General features: G+C 40.6%; 1 protein-coding gene across 9 annotated transcripts in view; it reads right to left on the bottom strand.

The window, feature by feature from the left end:
- SPON1 (spondin 1) overlaps positions 1-23,208 on the bottom strand; it is a 329,330-nt gene that overhangs the window by 139,043 nt on the left and 167,079 nt on the right. For all 9 annotated transcript variants that reach the window (XM_048948290.1, XM_048948284.1, XM_048948287.1 and 6 more), the window contains one exon: positions 20,588-20,694. In XM_048948290.1, the coding sequence (XP_048804247.1) occupies positions 20,588-20,604 (17 nt within the window). In that variant the 5' untranslated portion in view covers positions 20,605-20,694. The remainder of the gene's footprint in view (positions 1-20,587; positions 20,695-23,208) is intronic.

The following is a 23,208-nucleotide window of genomic DNA, read 5'->3' on the forward strand; positions in this document are numbered from 1 at the left end:
ACAAAACAATGACAATAGTAGTGAAGGGGGAACAAAATGTAATTTAAGTAGTTTAAGGCTTCAAAGTTTTCTTCTTTTCTCTTCAAAAAAGTTCCATATTTCCTTCATTACAGCAATACATTTCATTATGATAAGGTGGCTGCTGCAGAGTTTTAAAACCATCCCAAGGGAAATAAACTTGCAGAAACTGATTCTGGAAAAAAAAAAATAGAGTAATACAGAATTTTAGAAAAGACATAATAAAATCTTTCATAGCTTTCTAAATTGAAGCTGAGAAAAAGAACTGCAGCAACAGAAACTGAGCTGTATCAAATTATGTGTGTGTACAGATTAACTATACAGGGACTGACAACCCTTGCAAGTTTAACAAAAGATATTATATTGTGGTTCTTGCTTTCACATTAATTGCAAGCAGGATACAGTGGTGAAGCTGTGGTTTGTTGAGTGCATCTCTTACTTGCTAAACCTGGCATGGCAACACCACAGTAGGCCTCCTCCTACCCAGAACATTGAAGAACTTTAATGCCAGAAGTTTAGATTACAGGAAAACGGGAAACATCTCATGCTGATGTCACTGTCCAACATTAAAAGCCACAAAACATATGCACAGAGGAAGCAGCTCCAACTTTGGAGTTGCACTAGTATCTAAAATAGCACTGCTCTACGCGCAGATGTGCACAGCAGCTCTGTGGATACACTGATTCCATTCTACATCAAGAAATACACTGAATAAAATGTTTGCTTTGTTGTACTTCTGTACTAACACACGAACCATGAATCTTGGCAAGTACTTCAAGGTTGTTTTTTTTTAACTGAATTATTACAGACAGATTTTGACGGACCTCAGTCTGAGAAGCGCTTGTGCTTTTTAGTGCATTTCCAAGACAAATCACACAGAGGCCAGCAAATTCCTCAACTACAGGATTATCCTAGCAGGACCAATGTGAGCAGGGCATGCCTGACACCAGGCCCTCTGACAGCCTGGCAGAGGAACCTGGCAGCTGGAGGAAGAAGCTGGGCACCGCCTGCCCACAGCTCCCAACACAACACCGGCAGGCTGTACAGAAAACAAAAATTCAGGAGTTACAGAAGCCCTAAAGCTACAGGCAGATTTCAGAGCGAACCTATATATACACAAACATCCGATTAAGTTTGCACCTCCCGACGTTCTGAAATATAAGCTTTCTTGATGCATGCCAATGCCATGGATATGAACGGGAGCTTCAATTAGTAATGCGCACTGTCATCACATCGTACATGCAGATGACCAGAAGAGCTTCAGGAAAAAAAACACAAGTTTATCTCAAAGGGGTTTAATTCTGATACTATGTGTATCAAGAGCATAAAGTTATTTCATTTGAAATTTCATGAGGGTTCACTACACACAGTTGCAGAACAACGTTTGCTTTGGGGAAAAAACAGCTTTATGTGCTTGGAGAATATGGCCTATGAGGAGCAACTGAAGGAACCGGGGCTGTTCAGTCTGGGGAAGGGATGCTGAGGGGAGACCTTACTGCTCTTTTCCAATATCTGAAAGGTGCTTATAGAGAGAGCGGGGCTGGTCCCTTGTCACTGGTGACAGGACGAGGGGAAATGGCTTCCAGTAGCACCAGGGGAGGTTTAGGTTGGATATCAGGAAATTCTTCTTTACAGAAAGGGTCGTTAAGCACTGCAATGGGCTGCCCAGGGAGGTGGTTGAGTCCCCATCCCTGGACGTGTTTAAAAACCATTTGGGTGTGGTGCTCAGGCACAGGATTTAGCAGAGGGCTGTTAGTTAGGCTAGGATGGTTGGGCTGTGGTTGGACTTGATGGTCTTTAAGATTTTTTTCAATCTGAGCAATTCTATGATTCATTAAGAAACTAGAGAATTCATTTCCAAATCAATTTGCCAAATAAAAAAGGGATATGTAACTTAAAACTGCAGATCTCAAGCATCAAATCTTCTCAGCAAGCACTCCATCACTGTAAAACCATAGATGTGGCACTTAGGAACATGGTTTAGTAGGCATGGTGGTGATGGTCTCACAGTTGGACTAGCTGATTCTAATGGTCTCTTCCAAACTTAATGATTCTAAGAAAACAGGCAAAAGCAGATGGAACCAAGGATGTGAAAGAATAGAAAAAATTACAATGTTGACTGCATGACCAAAAACTGTATTTACTTTGGTTCTATTTCCACTATTCTCCCTCCAGTCCTCATCAAACCTACACTGGGCACAATAGATTTTTAAGATACTCCACTATCCAAAGGTACAATTTAAATAAAGTTGTTTCTAATTGATTTGATGATATTTTGCTGAAATTTAGGCTTTGCAACTCCCACAACAACTAAGTATAATAAGTAGGAAAACATTTCACAGAGTTTCCAGTTTCAAAAACACAATTTCATCAAGGTATTTTTTTCTACTGAAAATGACATTTTATTCAAATATTTAAAAACATGGAAAAAATTACATACTTCCATGACAACCCATTCTGAAATTGTGTTCCGATTTTTCACTATTCTCAAGTAGTAGTGCTGCAACGTTTACAATGCATTAGAAATAATGCAGTAGAAGGAATATCACACTTTTTTTTTTTTTTAATCTACACATAAAGCATTGGTGAACTTTTGATTGGAAATTTCCAAGTGATTTAGTTGTTGTATTAGTTAGCACAACATTGTATTTTGATGAGGGAAATTCCTCGTTTCAACCAGTCCCAATTTTCTATGTAGTTCGAAGTCCCCTCTCTGTAACCTTTGCTACCACGAGCCCTACGTAAGGACAACAGATGGTTCTTCTGTACTGTTTAGGTCTGCATTTCGCACAGCAGCAACAGAAGAAAACAGTGAATGTAACCGCAAGGCAACCAAAATTGCCTGTACTTTCTGCTGCTGTTTTGAATACACTCAAGATACTACTGCTCATGTGCTACAGGTAGTCTGACAATCAGTCACAATACATACACCTTCCATTTATCTGTAGATTTATATTATACATTCTTCTGAGAAGTCTTGGGATCTTATTGTTTGCACTCCGCTCTCCCCCCTTATCCCAGGTATTCAAATATGAAAGACGGGAACGCTCACAAGTCAAAAGAAGGCAGAAAAGATGTTAGGCACAAACCATAAAGCATTCATATTCCTTTTGGCCAACAGTTCATCTTCTGCAGCATGGAAGAGATGATCCCCTCCTACTATGCTTCTAAGAGCCATCTAAAAAGATATAAACAGTCAGGGTCCTACGTAGCCATATATGACATATACGTGGCCATGCTTTTCAGAGACATGAACGTGCAGGTAACTGTATGGAAATAAGCACAGAAGAATAGCGATGTCTATAGAAAACATTCAAATGACAAGGCAGCATTTTCCAAAACGCACAGACATAGGCGCATGGGAATGACAGTGCTTTTGTGCTCACCTTGTGCACCTCAGCATGTTTTGCACTGCTCGTGACTACTCTAAAGGGCTTATTTCAAAGGGGCAGTCCTAGCCCTAAGTGGAGTTGGAAAGCAGCATTTCGGCTTCCAACTGCTGTATTTACTTGGTAACTATATATATATCCATATATATATAGGTATATATATTATATATACCTATATTTTAATAGGTATCTGTGATAACAGCATTTAACTAAGGAGTGACACACAATTAAGAGATAAGAAAGCAAGCAGAATCAACATCCACAGTTCTTACATTAAAAAAAAACTGCAAAGTCTCAAACAACTCAATACATATAAATAACCTGTTTCTTAGTGGCAGGCAAAATAACTCAGATTTCATCACGTGGAATGCACTCACTGATAAACAAGTGCAGCGAGGATACACTCAACAAATTCCCTCATTTGTGGTGGTGTTGCAAAGTACCCCTTTTGCACTTCCTTGGCCTCATTTACCACACTTGATCTGTTACACGTAGCTTTTCCAATCTCGAGCAAACCTTCTTTCAGTCACACGACTTCAAAAACATTTGGAAGGCTGCACAAAGCAAGAAATGGAACAGAAAGCACAGCATCAAATACAGAGGGGGTAGATACCACTGTCTTCTTTAAAAACTGATGAAGCACAGGTATGCAAGAATATAAACAACTGTCCCTTTCCTCCAGATTTCTATATAAGAATCTCAAGCAGATAAATGAGAAAGGATTTTTTGTTTTTAATTATATATATATACACATGTAATATTTATTTATAACTGAGAACAGAACGTACCCAGAATCAAATAATCTGACCAGAGTGACACAAGTAGTCTAACCTCTGCAAATATTTGCTAAACGTGAGCAGCGTGGAAGCGCTACCAGTAACACAGATTTTCACTGCAGAAACTAAATATGGCTCAGCAAGTACTTTCTAGCTTCAGAGAATCTCACAGAATCTCTCACACCTAAAGCTGAGTTGTGGTGATACAAGAAATCCCAGTGTTAGTGAAGGACCAGTCACATCAGTGTTTGCTCTGAGACCTGTATTTGGTGGTTTCAATGTTTGTTTACTTTGAACGATTCTCCATAAGCTTCTTCCACACCTTTATACAAACTGACCTTCTGCTTTTTTGGCAACTACTTCAGGAAGCAATCCTCTGAGGTACACCCCTCTGAAACTGCTTTAACAGTGAGACAGGACAAAACACTGACTAAAAAGGAAGGCAAACAACTTCTAATGGCCTTGCATAAAGTAAAAAATGAAGTTGCAGGAGATAGGGATGCTCAATAAACGATGCCTTATCAACAAAATATGAACCACGCAGTATCAAAAATTAAATACATAACGACATTATTACATTTAAGATATTGTTAATATTCTATACTTCCTATATATACACCTATAGCTCTATATTACACAGAGCTCAGTAGGCATTACACAGCTTACTGATTCAGAACACTCAAAATCCATGCTAATGCTATTTCACGATCCGGCTGCTAGTTATATATGCTAGTTATGTAATAGCAACAGGAAGAACCCAAATGTAACGTGCATCCAAATGGATTTGTTGGTTTAAACCATAGGCATCCAACCATTTGATTTGCCTGGGCCATACTGAACAAAGAGGAATTGGCTTAGGTCACATATGAATCACAGAATCACAAGGTTGGAAACGACCTGCAAGATCATCTAGTCCAACCACCCTCCCATTCCTATCAGTACCACAAGCACTAAACCATCTCTCGTAGCTCCTCATCCAGGCACCTCTTGAACACTACCAGGGACGGAGACTCCACCACCTCCCTGGGCAGCCATTCCAGTGCCTGACCACTCTCTCAGAGAAAAAGTTTCTCCTAATATCCAACCTAAACCTCCTCTGGTATAACTTCTGGCCATTTCCTCAGGTCCTACTATTTGCCTGGAAGAAGAGGCCAGACCCTTTTCCACCACAACCTCCCTTCAGGAAGTTGTAGAGTGCAGTGAGGTCTTCCCTGAGCCTCCTCTTCTCCAGACTGAACAATCCCAGCTCCCTCAGCCGCTCCTCATAAGACTTGTGCTCCAGACCCCTCACCAGTTTCGTTGCCCTTCTCTGGACACATTCCAGGGCCTCAATGTCTTTCTTGTAGTGAGGGGCCCAAAACTGAACACAGTACTCGAGGTGCGGCCTCACCAGTGCTGAGTACAGGGGGATGATCACCTCCCTGCTCCTGCTGGCCACACTATTTCTAATGCAGGCCAGGATGCCGTTGGCCCTCTTGGCCACCTGGGCACACTGTCGGCTCATGTTCAGCCGACCATCAACCAACACCCCCAGGTCCCTTTCCTCTTCACATTCATCCAGCCACTCATCCCCAAGCCTGTAACGCTGCATGGGGTTGTTGTGGCCAAAGTGCAGGACCTGACACTTGGCCTTGTTGAACCTCATCCCATTCACCTCGGCCCAGCGATCCAGCTTATCTAGATCCCTCTGCAGGGCCTCCCTGCCCTCAGGCAGATCGACACCACCTCCCAACTTGGTGTCATCTGCAAACTTACTCAGGGTACACTCAATCCCTTCATCTAAGTCATCAATGAAGATATTAAACAGGATGGGCCCCAGTACCGACCCCTGGGGGACGCCACTTGTAACAGGTCTCCAGCTGGACTTCACTCCATTGACCACCACCCATTGAGCACGGCCCTCCAGCCAGTTCCTTATCCAACGGCGGGTAAAACTGTCCAGGCCATGGGCAGCCAGTTTCCGCAGAAGGATACTGTGAGAGACCATGTCAAAGGCTTTGCTGAAGTCTAGGTAGACTACATCAACTCTGCCTTTCCCTCATCTACCAGTCTGGTCACCCAGTCGTAAAAGGAGATGAGGTTGGTCAAACATGATCTGCCTTTCATGAACCCATGCTGGCTGGGCCTGATCCCGTGAACGTCGCGCACGAGCCGTGTGATCTCTCCCAGGAGGATTTGTTCCATGACCTTCCCTGGCACTGATGTCAGGCTGACAGGCCTGTAGTTCCCCAGATCCTCCTTACGGCCCTTCTTGTAGATGGGTGTCACATCAGCAAGCCTCCAATCCTCTGGAACCTCTTCAGTCAACCAGGAGCACATAAGACAGTTAAAGTATACATGTAATAAAATGTATTCCATGTTCAATGCGTTATTTAAAAAAAAAGTAGGCAACAAAAATAAAACTAGCTGGCCAGACACAGTACAGCTTAAGCACTGGAGCCTAGAGTGCTAAGAGAGCATTTGAAGAGTGTTTTCTCATTCAGATCTGGTAGCAAGAAGGACTTGCTCATCTTTCAAACTACATACCAACTGCTGCCATTACTGGAATTGCTTTTAGGGACCCCCATCAAACAGGCAGCATTAGGCTGTGTTTTTCTATTTTAAAATCCCCAGGTTGCATTTTACACTCATGGGAGGAACGTTCTACACTCTTACAAACTGTTGTTGTGTTTCATGCACAGATAGTATTTACATACAAGAAAAAGAAGACTATTTAAACATTCTTGACTCAGGAGGCAAATGCTATGTAAAGAGCAGAAATCCCTACGTTTAATCGTGGTTAAAGCCTGATTTGTCATCTTGATTAAGTTGCTTGACAGTTTCGTATTCTGTAATGCAGTTACGATAAATCCTCATTCTACGAAAATACTTATGGAATTTAATTTACAGAACAACATCAAAATCTTCAGGGGAAAGGCAGTATCAAAGCTCATTTCAAAGCCATATTACATCCATACTGTTGCATACAAAACTGGAAGCACCAACAAATGAAATCTCTAGGACCAGATTCAGTAAATTTAATCAGAATAAAAATTTAGGAATAGCATCTCTAAACCCACAGAAGAGTTCTTATTAACAGCCAAGCACCTTAATAAGAGCGAGTTCAGCGTTTTATCCCAATTTCTTATATTTTCCATATTCTTTACTCTTGCAGCAGTCCTTCCCACGCTTATGTCATTCTGGCTTATTCCGGCCATAATAAGGCATAAACAATTTCTTTGTGCATGGATACGGATTTGAAAATATGAAAGAAATGGTCATAAATCCAGAAAGATCTTTCACATCAGTTGTATCAAGCTCATTATTCCCCCAAAGAAATGCCAAATCTCTTTCACAGTCGGTAGGGAGAGGGAAATGGGTTTAGACACCTAAGACCATGTGGTGAGGTGCACTCTGTTCTTTCTGTGGAAGCTGGCAGTTGCACAACATCTTCACAGCACATAAAGCTCGTTACTTATTATGTTGGCTTAATAAATTTTACAACTAATGTAATCAGACGAGCTGATGAGCATCACGTGAGCTAACAGAAAAAATGGATAAATATACCTATAATTCTGAGGAGACAGTATGCAGGTTTTTTTCACGCTTAACAAAAATCCTATACAACTCCTGAGAAACATGCTCCAAATTATTGCTTGGAACACTCAATGTCTGAAACAGAGGTTATTATATAACCTCACTATCTAAATGTATCATAACCCAATTCTAATTCTTGTGCACACTTTGGATAACCTTTGTGGATTAGAAACTAGGTTACTGAAAGAATCTCAAAGGAAGCAAAGGAATTTTGCACAGCCAAAAAAAAAACACAAGTCCTATGTGTGCAGCAAATAGAGAAAATATTTTCAGTTATCTTAATAACGCTGGGATTTATCCCAACGTGTGGACAGATTTTCTTAACAGGCAGGTTAGTGTGGGGTGGTATCCTAGCTTCGGGTTCTTGCTTTATTCCCGCATCGAGAGTTCCCACAACAACATCTACAGAGCAGCCAGAGCAGAGAAACCACCTGTAAGAGGCAATCTGCTGCCTTAGCAACCATTTAAAGTACTCCCTGCAGCTTCCAGAAAGCATTCTTCTATTAATTATATAAAATAGGTAGCTGATTTTCATAAGAAAGCGACCTATTGCTCAAAACAGGCCACAGTATAAAGTATTTCTCCATTTTCAGCATTTGTTTGCTATTTTACGTACCCTTTTTCTGTTTCCTCTCTTTAAAAAGCAGGAGGTCAGCTTAAGTAGGCTGGAGACAAACAGGCTGAACTAAGCACCATCAGGTATAATTAAGTCTCCTATACAAGCAGAGTCAGCTTTACTCACATCACTGGAATTAAAAAAGACTAAACGAGTTCCAAGAGAACAAAACCGTGATGTGTGCCTGACCAATCACAGGCACTGGCAATGCCCTAAGTAACCTGTACTTCACCAGTGACTGCAGGAAAATACATAACCATTCGGATTATAGAACAGTAAGTACTAAAACTACTTCTTATGCACTCATTCTTTTAAATGTTTCTTTTGAAAAGAAATGCAGGTCCAAATGAGCTATGCCCACCCACAAGGACAAAAAAGAGGCAAGACCAACAACAGTGCCTCAATTCACACAGATGAGAATAATTGCAGTCCAGTTCAATCAGCGAAGTAAACAGAAGCAGAATGAAGGCTTTCCCATTTACACCTACAGCCTACAAATTAGTAAGCAGTCTGCTAGGATGAGCTTGCCAGAGATTGCATAATAACCTTACCACAGAGACAATGCAGGGAACAGGGGGACAAAATGGCAGCTCTACACCAGCAGGGAATTTCCCTTTTTAATTACCGAGCACTATGAAAAGCACTCTCAAGAACCAAACACTGGCTTTTGTGAAACTGGATCAGAAGTTTCTTTGCTATTTTTGATTTATTTTCATATGAAAATTAACTTCCAACAGACATGCTTTAATAATCAAAAGCATCCACATGCAAAAAATACAAAGTGTTCTCCAGCAAATATTTGGCAAAATAAATAAATTCCTGGAATAAATAATTTCTTGGATAGAAAGTCCATCGAGTTGCCAGTAATTCTGGCTGCTTGAAAAGTTTTGCCCACATAGATATTCAATTCTCTATACAAACTGGAATCAAAATTACCAAAGAGAGAAAAATCCTGCTTTTCTCTACTTGTAACACGCATTCACATAGCAGCACCTCACACGACCATGAAAAAAAGCAAAGAGGAAGACATGATTTCAGATTCTCTTGCTCAACAGCTGAACAGGACAGTGAAGAGCAGAGGAGGAAGGAGGGCAGTTGGAGGCACAATTAAAAATAATTAAAAAAAACAACACCACCCATCTGCAAGAAATGCAATTACAAGTAATTTTTCTGTCCCCTTTCAATGATTGCTGGTATGTGTATTTACACTGTGGGTGACTCCCAGCAACAGGCCCCTCCACAGGCACAGTTACTTAGAATAGTCAAAAATCATTTCAGAAAGCAAAACTGCCTAACTAGAGCATCAAGTCATGCATCATTTTTAGATGCATCTCTCACTGTATAGTGGTTGCCTACTAAGTCAAGCTCCTGCAAGTCAGTCCCAAAGCCAGCTAGGATGGAAATACTCAAACAGCTTATATATATAGGTGCCTGTCTCTGGGTAGAAGGCAAGAGCTCTCCCTTACACTAAGAAATAGTTGGGAACTAAAAGGAGCAATTCAATGAATGAGAGTCAGACATCACTGTCTCCTGCCTAACCTGAAAGCCGCATCTCCCGGCTTCATCTGCTGATCAAGTTGACACTCTTGCATAGAAACAGAAGCAATTCTGTCAGAGAACAACTTAGCAGATGAGAAATCAGCAACAAAGGCATGACTCTTCTCGCAGCAGTGATGGCAGCAGCCATGTACTCCCAGCAGAATGAGATGCAGGCTGGGAGCAGCGTGAACAGAAAGGGTGTCAGAGAGCAGACAGGACTGAGCGTAAATCTCACTGAAACAGTGCCCCTGGAAGCCTTTCAGAAATCAGTCAGGCAGAGGATGAGTACTGAGAACCTCTCTGGCAGGACTTGACGTTAATGGAAAGAAATACCTTTCAGGTGATTATTAGCAAAGTTTTAGGGGACATAAAACACTTGGAGAGAATCAGGATGAGGGGAGACAGACCAGGAGAAATCCTGACGTGAGAACTTGGTCCATTCATCCAAAGATGATCTTCCATGTAAGTACTTTCAATCTTTGACATCTTTAACATCTCAGTCTTCACAGACCAGTGAGAAAAAAGGTCACTTCGCTCTGAAGCAATCCAGCATTGTGCTGGCAAAAGACTGGATGAGGAGCTCCCAGAGTCCTCCAACAGTAGATACGGGAGGAAAAGTGACGTTACACAGCTTTTTGGTCTCAGTTTCCAAACAGTCTAAACACACAGTGAGAGAAGACATTTCAAACATGCATTCTAGCTTCACCTTGAAGTTTTTAAAGAAAAGAAGCCAAAGAAAATCAAGCATCCTAAACAGAAATGTCTGAAGAGTCTCTTGAGTAAATACTAGCACTGAAGCAAAACATCTGATGTGTTGAAAATGAAAAGGTAAAATTAGAAAAAAAAAAAAAAAAAAAAAAAATCTACAAGTCCTTGCCTATCATCCCAAGGACATCTGTGTAAATATCTGCTCATGACCGCATGAAATGAACTAACAGAAGTCATCTATGAAGGTACATTAGGACAAAGCACTGAAAAACAGGCATGGTGAATGAGTCAAAATATATGGTCATTTCCCTTAACAGATCTTGCATTATTGTGGCTGTAAGATGAAACAGCAATATCGTCCATCACCACCTGCATTTCATGTCCTGTGCTACATGGAGAGGCATTCGGGGACACAGTCTACATCACTGATGTAGAGTAAATACACCGTGATCAGATGACTAATGATCCTGGGTTATTAGGTCATGAGAAAGAGCTATTGCAGTAGAGAAAATAATCAATTACAACTATTCAGGACAGCAGTGGAAGTTGAAATAGAATCCTTCTGCAAACAGTTTGAGACTCCTACCAACATCAGAAAGGGAACACTTGCAAATGAGGAAGACTAACTGCCAGCGTAGATTGCATCTAGGTCTGAGAAGGGCACACATGCAGGCTAGAATAACGAAAGCTAAATATATTGTCACTTTGGTAACGTAAAACTACCTTCTGAATTCACAAAGCAATTCTCAAGACAAATGGCACAGCAAAATAAATTCAGCCTGGTAGCAATGAATTCAGCAAATGAGCGTGATGAGAACCGACTCTCCTGACAACTATGAAGCCTGGAGAACTGAAGACGTCCAATACAGTCTGAAGATCAGCTGAAGGATTTTCTCTAGCTGTTCATGAGCCAGCCCAGTAGGCAGATAAATTCCTAAACTTAAAAATGCCACTGCAATTCTAAACCACTAAAAGGCACTCAGAACAATTAATTAAGAGGAAAAAAATCCAAACAAACAACACCCACCATTTAAATTTAACTGGGAGACTTTCTACTGGTGTCTGTGTTCCTTCCTCACAATTCTAGAGGTGTGAAAGCAAGATTTTCTTAAAATAGTGGAGAAGTCCATATAGCCTGGAGAAACAGTCAAACTGAGACTCAGACTCTACTACCATCTTCACCCCCACCCCTTCTACCCTTCCAAAAAGAAAGCATAATACAAGAGAGGAGTCACGTAGGTACAGAAACTTCTACTTCTATAGTCCAGTCACTGCAGTCTGGTAGCACATCTAGCCAGAGTAACTTTGCTTTTTGAAAACCTGTCTCGTGATGGGGGTAGCATGGTTGTCCAGATCCATAGGGAATACCTGATGTCAAGTGGAAGGGCAGCAAACAGACACTAAGGCCCTGCTGATTGAAACTGACACATGGAAGGTTTTCTGACATTGGAGAATAGTAAATAGATCAGAGGTAATTCATAGAGCATTTAAAGAAGGACAAGAGTTGAGGAGATAATGGTGATACAGCTCAGCAGATCCACAAAGAATGTGTAGTAATTGGTGAGAGCCCTAGATTAAGCTAGTAAATAACAAGACCAAAAGGAAAGCTTGATGGTAACACTAGGAGTGAAGAAAGAGATGCTCAGCAAAAGTTTCAATGAAGCCATAGTCTATGTACAGGTGGAGCTATAAACCATGACATTTATCCTCTGTAAAGTTACTGCCACAGAGTTGTTTCTGGTGCAGACCAGTCGCTATCTAAAGACAGACAGGCATTAGAATAACAATGTGCTAGGTAGATTACCTGGGCTGGAAGAAAACGTATTTAACACGTGTTCCTCTGAAATCACTGAAATCACTGAGACGGTTACCTTCTCTTCAGCAATGCTCTGAAGACAAGAACACACAGCTTTCGCTGACCGAACAAAGAGAACTGCACTCCCAGAAGTGGACTTGGGCTCTGAATGAAATAACTGCAAATGCAAACCGCGGTCTGGAAGCCAGATCTGCACTGCAAACTCCTGCAAGGTGTTGCATGGCCCCAAGAGGCCCAGAAGGTCCCTCCCAATGACAGTGGGTGTGAAGAGCAGGCTGGAGCCTGTAAGGCAGAGAAGGACAGTGCTTCTAATGCTATTTCCTCTCTACACATCTTCCCACATTGACTGGAGCAGCCAACTCCAATCATCTGAGGAATCCGCTCAGGAACCTTTGGGAGCCAGAAGGTTTAGAGCTAACCCAAGGACAGAATAATTTAGTTATTCTTTTCACAGGAGATTAAGGCATGGAACTCTGATACATCACTGTGATGCAGTCTGGCACTGCAGAAGTAGAGTGTGTACAATTTGCAGACTGCAAGGCAGGGCAGAAGTCAGACTTGAGACAACATACTTCTGATAAGCCTTAGCTCTGAAAAAGAGTCTGGAGTTTTAGTGGACATATCTCAAGATGCACATTTCCTGATTTCGGTTTAGGGCTGTTTTTTTTTTCCCTGGGGAGAAGGTAGGAGTGGGTTTTTGGTGTGTGTTTTTCTTGAAAGCACAACTCGAAACATCAACAAATGGAATATTTATTTAGGCACAGCCCTTTGCTAAAAGAAAATATAAGCTCTTACTGTGACAATCGCCATTTGAAGCTGCTTTCAAGGAAGAGCACTATCTCACCAACCAAAAAGAAAATATGAGAACAGACTGAGATTAAATTAAACAATGAAAGAATGATGTGTCTAGAAGTAGATTAACCTTTCCACAGCCAAAGAGACAGGAAGAGGGCAAGAAAATGGGGACAAGAAAAAAAAAGGAACTTATGCCAAACAAATAAAAAGTAATAGTTTCAAGGTTCAAAAGTAATGGTAGAGGCACAGCAAGATATCCCTTGTGAAAAACAGTCCAGTCTAGTTAAAATGGAGCTGTCTGAAGGGAAGTCAGATAATGCCTTCCATCAGCATGAGGAAGCCCTATTGAAGGCAGGCATGATTTGGAAGAGGTCTTCTGGTTTTCATGCTTAAGACAGGAATATTTAGCAATATTTAGGCATACATTTATATACGAATTCATCGATATTACCCTTAACTCAGATTTGATTTCATATGCCTACATGGAAGAACGCACGCATGCAAAAGACTGCATGCAACTGCCCTGTATGTGCTGGCGCCTGGGTAGTGCTGTCAGTGTTGTCATCTGTCCATAACTCCTGTTATTGCAATGCATTGCTACAAATCAGAGTACCTGCATCCAGGATAGTCCTGAAAACCTCCAGGGATGGAGTTCACACCATCTCTAAGCAGTCTGTGGTACTGCCTTACCATCATCACAGAGAAAAGTCTTATTCTGCCTTGTTTCACCTTGTACCTGCTGTCTCTCGTTCTCCCAGCATCCATGGTGAACGAGTTCATATAAATCCCTGCAAGCTCTCAGCAGAAGGTCTCTTTTCCTATTAAGCAATAAACCAGTAAGCTACAGAAAAACACTCGGAGTTGACATAAGCAAGTTATCAAAAAAAAAATTCAGTATTTTTCCTCTTAATAAATGCTAGCCAGTACTTCAAGCATCCACTGTAGTCAAACACATAATATCTACAGATTTCCTATGTTTTCTGGTTTTGGCTGTGCCTTCATATGGCTTCAATAACTAATCCCAAAAGACACGGCAACTACATATATGATTTGAAAAAATTTCTGTGGTGTAACAAGCTGGTATGTAGTATAAGCAAAAAATGGGTGACTGAACATAAAAATGCCTCATTTGAACACAAGCTCAAACAAGAAGAAACAAAAGTAAATGAAGGGTCAAAAAACAAACAAAGTGATTAGAATCTAATTTGCTTTTTCTACAGTGTCATCAGCAGCAAATAATACCTACCACAGAGCTGTTCCCCTTCTCAAAGTTCCCAGCACTCATCACTTTTGTTTTACAAAATAATCTTTTACTGTTTGAAGCAATACAGTTTTTAACCACAACCTTGCCAGTAAGTGGTTCAGGTCTACCTCTTCCAGTGTACTGGAGATTTTTCTATGTAATCTCATTCCAAGAGTTTATTCACATCTTCCCATCACTATTACTTGTTGTGACAGATGCCTTTTATTTTATAAGCTCAAGTTTTAACCCCTGAGTATCACACTGTGTAAGTCAGGGAACTCTAGAAAATGTGTGAAAGTTTACACCAAGGACAACCAATTCCATCCTACACACAACAGGAATTAGAGCCCATTTTACCACTGAATTTGCCTAGAATAACGTGCACAGTGATTCTCATAAAATAATTCCAAGGCAAGACTGGATTTAGCAGAAATTCGGGAATACTCCTAATCTTTCACATTTGCCAGAGACTTAAATATGACATTTAACTTTACAGATTCAAGATTCATCTCTCCTTTCTCAGTCTCCAAATCGCATACCTGGCATATCCCAATTCTCTCATCTTTAAGCTTCTATAATAGCATCGGATCATGAACTTAATGACTGTACGCAGCTGTTTCACATTGATTTAGCTCCTGCTGACGACGGAGCTACTGATCAAAACTTCAGAAACAGAATTTTCATTTAGGGTTTTGAATGCAACTGCACACACACCCCCTTTTTGGAAGCAGGGTCGTACAGCAGTCATCTCTCTTTGGAAAGCCAACACACCTGCTTTGTATTCCTCCCTGATAAACGTAAGCAAGGTACACAAGTTGCAGCCATGTAATTACTAGGTTTAAAGCTGCAAGGAAATAAATAGCGCCCATCCTTTTCTTACTTCCTCTCACTTCATCTGTCACTTGAAGACTAAATTTCCTACCTGTAAATTCACAACCCTCCTCCACGAAAACCTCAGAGTTCAACATTTTTAGCTAGAGGGGAACGTTACTTTTTCAGTGCTGTGAGGAAGCTTTACTGAGAAACTTAAGCCACACGATTTCACTATGAACTGGAAATCAATATCACAATTTGCAAACCACTGGATGAGTCAGAGTCAAGTCAGAGTAGAAATGTGTTATTTCCATATGCTTATAGACAGTACGATGACTCTCGTCCAGCAATAAGATGCTGGGGAGGTACAGAATGCAAACAGGAGCAAAACACTATGCAAGTCCTGAACAAAACTACATCATTCCATCCATCAGAGAGTAAGCCATTTACTTGTTGTCTGATACACTCATACATAGGCATAAGCTTTTTTTAAAAAGAAACAAACATCAGTAATTAAAAGCTTGATAAAGAACGGTGGCCATTTTTAAAAATATAAACTAAGTTAGAATATAAATACAAGATCTAATATATCTTCAGATGTGGCCAAAAGCCTTTTAAAATTACTCTTTTCAAAATGCAGTATATCAGCTGCTTAAAAAGATGCACAAGTCCTGTAAAATGCAGGAACACAACAACCAAGGGCTTGCTTTTCTAAGAGCTTCATAACAATATTTTCTAATCTGAAAGCTTTGGTAAACCCATCAGTCAGCAAAACAGCATCAAAAGAAATGATCACTGTTCAGCGAACAAAGGCAACGTTATAACTTAAGAGAAAAGTGACTTAGGGCAAAAGACCACCAGAGCCTTACTTATCAGCTGCTACTTCAGGTTCCGTTACATGAATCTGCTTAAGCAGAAAACACCTAATTATTATAAACATCACACACGCACATTTATTTTTTAAGCAAAACCTTGATCTTGCTCCTGCTCTTAACTAGTTTTTCACCACAGGGTGGTAAACTAAACTAAGAACTTCTTGACTCACTGTAAAGCAAAGAAAGTGAAACTTGTTTTCTTGGCAGAGTAAAAGGACAGCTTCAGGTAAACATTCAGTAGCAAAATATCACAAAAACAGCAGACATAGCATAATAATCTAAGGGCAGATTAGGCCAAAACAGGACAGAGAAAAGTCTAGTTTTGAGTCTGTGTGACTCAGTTTATCCCCATACATGAGAAAAGCATGTCACATTTGCACACAACTGGCCGCTTCGCCATTTAACAAGTATTTACAAACCTCATAAACAGTAATAACTTTTGGAAGAATGCTGGGCACACTGGAGGGATAGCACTACAGTTGAGAATTTCCTTGATAAACTGAAAATGCAGTCAAGACGAAATTTGGCAAGACAAACACAAAGATCCACACTGAGAAGGAATAAAACAGATAGGCATAAATGATGAATAACTACGTAGGCAACAGAATGTACAAGAAAGGGCTTAGAAATTCATTATGGACCTCCTGTACAATACCAAAATGTTCCCACTGTACAGGTAAGTAGTGTACACTTAGATTTCTGCATGAAGAGAACAGAATTATGATATTCTCAAAGGACTATCCTGTCTGAATTCTATACGGTTGTGTACTAAGGGCTCAAACTGACTGACTTTGCACAGTTCTGGGCAACACAAGTAAGACTGCACTTGCAACTCGACAACATAAAAGGCAAAACTCAACAAGGAAAAATATGTTAATGTTAATAACATACAAATGGAAAGTGTAAGGAATTGGAGAGAGATTAAGGGAAACTTCAAAGTAACTGTCTCAGAAAATACCAAGGAAACTCTTAATTCTGGAGGACTATCTAATAAGAGAACAATCTCACCACTATTAAAGACAACTCACTTTAGACATCAGAAAAAAAGTTTTATATAGTTTTTCTTGAATTTCTCATAAAATATCAAAGGGCTTGAATGCTTGAAGAGATTATGAATCTCTTGTTGCTGTTGAACGCTTCTTGAAAACATTCAGGAAACACCCCCAAGGATTTTCTTGGAGCGTTTATTTTTCCTTTGAGAGGGAAGATGGATGAAATGAGATTCAGGACTAAATTTCTATTAATCTATGTTATTTACCAAACTAAATCCATTGCACTGCATATACACGTCGATTAAAACGGCCCATATAGATACTGTTCTACAGCCTATCAGTTTGATTGCTGCCTTTGAGCAGAAGCTGCCCTCCAATTGCCTTCAGTTTGCAGACTGTTGCTCATCGTTACAAAGCAGAAGGATCAGCACTTTGCATGACAACAGTTGGGAACAGCTCTTCTAAAGAGAGCAGTGGGACGGGCATCCCAAGCTTTCAGCGTGCTGCACTGCGCCCCAGCGCTGTGCAATTACCATTTGCATAAGTAAGAGCTGTGTTATTACATCCTGGTAATTCTGCAGCTGAATTTGGCATCTTTAACTCCCCAGTTATATTTAATGTTACGTACGTTTGTGGGAAATAACGCCATTTATTTACGCTAAGCACAAATTGTGCTCAGGGCGTGCTGCAAGAACCAAGGAAAACAGTTTGGACGCATTGGTAAAGAACCAATAGTAACACATCAGATCTAAAATCCTAATTTTCTCAGTGAAAAACGGATTTAGAACAATAGAGTCCAAACTGAACTTCTGTAATGGTCTCTACTCTATGACAAGTACAAAAGTAACAAAAAAAGTACAGGAGAAAAATACCTGCCCAACCAACAATTCTAACAGCTGTGCTCCTTACAGAATCAAGACCCAGCAGCTTAATGATTAATGAAGATTGACCATACCTGCTGACTTGCAGTCAAGGCAAAAGTAAATGAGCCATGAGAAGGTTGCAAGAGAGCAAAGCCACTGGGTAAACTCACAGCAGGCCGTCACAGCACATTCATCCTGCACAAGGGGCTGCAGAGCAAAACTTATTGCAGCACGACTGCGACCCCAAAACCCATGCATCCAATGGCTCTATCAGCTGCTGAGATACCAGTCCTTACTCAACACCTTCCTGCTCAAACACATGCTCCTCTGCTCTATTTTGAAGCATTACACACGTTGCTCAGTACAACCTTTAAACCAAAAGGCATGGCCCCATGGGATCCTCACCCGAGCACAGCTTCTGGTGTGGGTTCTGTCCACAGATGTCAGCATAACCCATATCTCATGATTGAAAAGCAGTACTGACAGGCTTGAAAACACAGTGGTTTATGCTCTCCAAGGGGGGAAAAAAATGCGTTTGTCAACCTCAAGGTTCCTTCTATCAGAGCTTCAAGGCTTGCTAAAATCAGTGAAACACTTTTCCTCATGCAGTGCATTTTATGTTCTTTGCTGTGATTATTACTTGAACAGTAAATATCTCCTTGTGGCAAGAAAGCATTATGCCAGTAGCCCACAAGTGGCATCCAGTCTTTTGCCACTATTTAACAGTTTGAGTTCTGTTCCATTAGCTCACTCATTGGATAACGTATTCTGCACTGGAGCACTGGAAATCCATAACTGCAAGTGGCATGCATGTGATTGTACATGTTTTTTTTATTACTCTGCAAACTTATAAAATCACTAAGATCTTCACTGCAATGCAAACAGTGCAAACCTTCCTAATAAACTTCCCTTCTTCCCTTCTAGTTACTAGCACATAGCCATCTTACAAGAGATACCAGTATTTAACAACAACGCAAGCTCCCATGGGATAATTAAATAAAAATCTTAAACCTCTATGAACACAGGCAGGGCTGACAGGATGTGAATGAGCTTCCATTAATGGTGCTGATGTGGGATGAGCACAATGAGCACTGCTTGCACCACAGAAATACAAATTTAGTTATGCATCAAATTTGAAGCTCTACCTGCCAGTTAGAATACTGACTTCAAATTGCAATTGATACTGATTTATTGATAATAAAACTAATTAAACAATCTTTCCTCCACGGAGAGCCATCAGACTTTATTTTCTGAGTGTAGAATCTCCATTGTTTCCCACTCTGTGCTCCAGTAAAGCTTAGCAAGTTCCTCCCTTTGCGTTAGATTTACACCTAGCCATAAGGGACACAGTCAGGCCAAGTCTTTTCCATTAGTCATGCTATGGAGACATTAACAACTGAAACAGACAAACTATTGGTGACAAGTTCATTTTAAAACTTATGAAGCAGACCATCTCTATTTCTTAACATCAGATGAGACCTGAACATTAGTTTACTTTTTAAACAAAAATCCATATTACATATTAAATCCATATTAAGATTTTTCTGAAACAGCATTAAGAAAACACTTAATTTTAAGGAGAGCTATTCCAACATCGTCTTCTTACTTATTCCATATTTCCTTAAAAAATGTATGCAAGCTACGAAGACACCTCAAAGCACCTCAAATACATGTTGAGTTTGCATGTTATATTTGCTATAAATAAAAAACAATTCAATTTAAGAAAAGATGGTAGGATGCCCTTGGTAGCTACAGGTTAAAACTTCTGAGTATTTCTCTTCAAAAAATAGAGATGCTTCTTAGTGGCAAGTGAGTTACATACAAAATTTATCGTTATTAAATGACTATCAGTATAATTACCCATCCTGTAAACTATAATCAGTATATCAAACTGTATTTATAACTTTGGAAAGTCAAACAGCAAACAATCTCTCATTTGAGACAACACAACTAACCAATTTCTATCAGTTTTCATAAAATATGATGTGTGGTCTCCATTTCCAGAATTCTTTTCGTGCGACATGATTCTGAAATAGCTCGAAATGCTATTTTGTGAATCATCAATCTGGATTCTGATTGTTTTGATAACAATAAACAACATTCCATCCCACTGAATGCGTTCATTAAGATCTACTAAGCATCAATAAAACAGCAGAACTTAATTTATGACTGGTAAACAGTCATTACAGCTGTGGCAAGCACAATTCTCCAAACAGTAATCTACATCTGAGTGGACAAGAATTTCTAAGCACGGAAATGCAAAAACTAAAACAGGAATAAAGCAAATTATATTCACTTTGGATAAGAAATTCAGATGTCTCTATTTCAAATAATTAATGCACGTGTTTAACATTAAAAAAAAAAATGTGGAAAAGAAAGATGAAGCAGAAGTATCAGAGCCACGACCTCTTCAAGTGATTGCATGGCGTATAAAGCACGTTACATGGTTCTTGTGCCAGAATCCACAAATATTTACGCTTACTTCCACACGTTCTTGTTGTGCGAGAAGTGGCTCCCTTGGAACCCAGCACGAAGGGAAACAGACTTGCAGAGGGAAAGATCTCTCACCTGAAACGTTCCCGCATGGTCTTCCTCTTTATCACCTTCTTTTCCTTCCTTCAGAGCAATCAGTGTGAATCCTCGAAAGTAGGCAGGAGTGGCGGCAGAAAGTGTCACTGACGTACCAGAAACAGAGAAAGCACACAGTTAATTGTGAAAACAGTTGTGTGCTCATCGTTTCACAGTTCAGCATGAAACGTGGCTGGGTTAAGTTGCTGTTAACAAAAGCTAAAGCACTAACAACAGCCAGCCAGAATACAAAAAATTTCAGTCCAAGTTTCCACGTAAACTGAAAAGCCCTACCAGAATACTGATGTGACGTGTCTCAGCTATTTTGTTCAAGCCCCTTTCTTTCCCCCTACATGAACAGCTTATCTGTTCATCTGTACAGGAGGCTGCTTTGTGGTGGTGGTGTTGAGGATCTTTTTGTCGTTGTTTTGTTTCATTTCATGTGAAGGAACATCTCCCAAAACATTTGGCTTCAGCTTTTGTCCATCTCTGAGCCCAGACAAAGCTCTAGGCATTTGAGCACAGAAAGTGTCTGACTACAAAGCAGCCTAACCACACTGCCCACCCCAGCAAGGCATCCCAGCCCGTGGAAGTGCTAACTTTTCAACTAGCCTTCCTCTTCCTTAACCTCAGGACAGAACAGGACATAAAGTTGAACTCCTGGGTAAAGTAATGATTGTCCTGCCAGCTTGGGTACCCAAAGCATCCTACATATGAGGAAAACAGTAAAGCAGACTTTTTTCTTTAATTTGGAATGACTTATTCTGCAGGTGGCTGTTGCTGCAGTTGGACATTTACCAAATGTGGCTAAGAAGACAAGTCTCATCTTGGTGAGGCTTGACTACAAGCTGAGCTTGTGACTAAGATTTTCAGCCCTGAAGTCTTTCCTGTTATCTCAGGCTCTCAAGGCAGACCTCCATGACATTCTACGCTTTTCAGTGATGTCAGTGGGATGAGAGAAGCCCTAACAGCATTGGGAGTTGCCCTTAGTCTATGGCATGCTTGGAGAAGATATGACCAGAAGAACATGGACCAGAATAACCGAACAGCCCGGTCTGGTGGTCAACAACCCTGCACACAGCAGGGGGTTGAAACTCAATGATCATTGTGGTCCTTTTCAACCCAGCCCATTCTGTGATTCTGTGACTCTGTGAATAAAACACCCTTCTCCACACTCCAATCCTCCATTTGCCTCCAGCACCTAAGCACCACCTAGGAGACCCTACCTGAGTTAGAGGTCAGCTATGGCTCTTCTGAACACTATTAAGAAAAGGGGATTGGGGCAGAATTTTGAGGAAGGTCTTTGGGGGCATTTCAAAACTACTGCACTTTTCTCAACACCCTATGGGAATCCTAGTCTGAAACAGAGAAAAAAAAAAAAAGAGAGAAAACTGTTTGAACTAAAGGAAAAGAGTCAGAAAATCTGACTAAGTAACTAACTTCAAGCACGATGCAGACAGCACTGCTTGCCGCACACAGTTGTCATTCTCTAACGCTGACTAGCTCAATAAAAACCAAAGACCACCCACACAAAGCACAACTTCACAGAAGAGCATTCAGGAGAGAGCACCTCGCACACAAACAGGGTGAGGAGTCCAAACATCATTCAGAGTTCGCATGGAATACATGGACCTTTCTGACCTAGATATTCGCTGACTGAAAAATATAAAGCAGGATATTTGGAGGTTTCTAGCATTAAGGAGCTGTACCTGGGTCCAGGTCCCCTGCTGCTTGTACAAAGACATGCAGCTTTTCTGACCACCTGCGATGAATGTCTCAGAGAGATGTGCAAAAGGTTAAGAACTGCAAGTGCTGCATTGAGACCAAGGAGAGTTCTTGCTTTATTTGTGAACATCTGTAGAAATACAAGGTATTGATGGGCATAATAGCAAGGCCCCCAGCTCTCACGATTTCCTATGCACTTTTTCTGTTCTTTCCATGGAGTCTTATTATGAGCTCAAACATCGCTGTCTCTTAGGAGAAAGAAACATCATACGTACAGGAAGTGAATGGCACCATAATAGGGCTAAAGTTTCCGATTACGTTTCTAAACATTGCTTCCATCTACTAATGCATCCATCTACTAACTGCTTCAAAATTAGCGTTATTAGCCCAGCTTTGCAAACATTTGCAGCCCCACCTAAATGGAAACACACGGCCAGATGCAATAACTGAGAAGAGCACTGCTGCACTCAGTGAGGATGAAACCACCACGCTCTCTTGGATGCTGGTTCTTAGAAACTAATTGCCGTGAAGGTCTTTTACACGCAACAACTTTTTCCATATATTACATGCAGTTCAAAAGTCTGAATCACCACAAGTAAAAGGATACACCAGAAATACTTAAATGCTTTTGCAAGGAAACAGGGAATCCAGCTGTGAAGTGACTCAACAGTTTTCACTGCCTTCCCCAAAACTTCACCGCTCAGACCAAGCAGTTTCCAAAATCCTGAAGAAAACATCTACCTATAAAACAGAGGACGCTAAAACACCATAAAAGCTTTCAGCAGCAGAGAAAAAAAAAAAAAAAGATGACGAGAATTCCAAAGCCTGACTCATACTTTTTGAATGCCTGGGGTTAGCAGCACTCATGCTGCGGTTACACAGTCGCTTTAACCCAG

Source organism: Lagopus muta, chromosome 6, assembly GCF_023343835.1.
Source record: "Lagopus muta isolate bLagMut1 chromosome 6, bLagMut1 primary, whole genome shotgun sequence".
NCBI classification, from domain to species: domain Eukaryota; kingdom Metazoa; phylum Chordata; class Aves; order Galliformes; family Phasianidae; genus Lagopus; species Lagopus muta.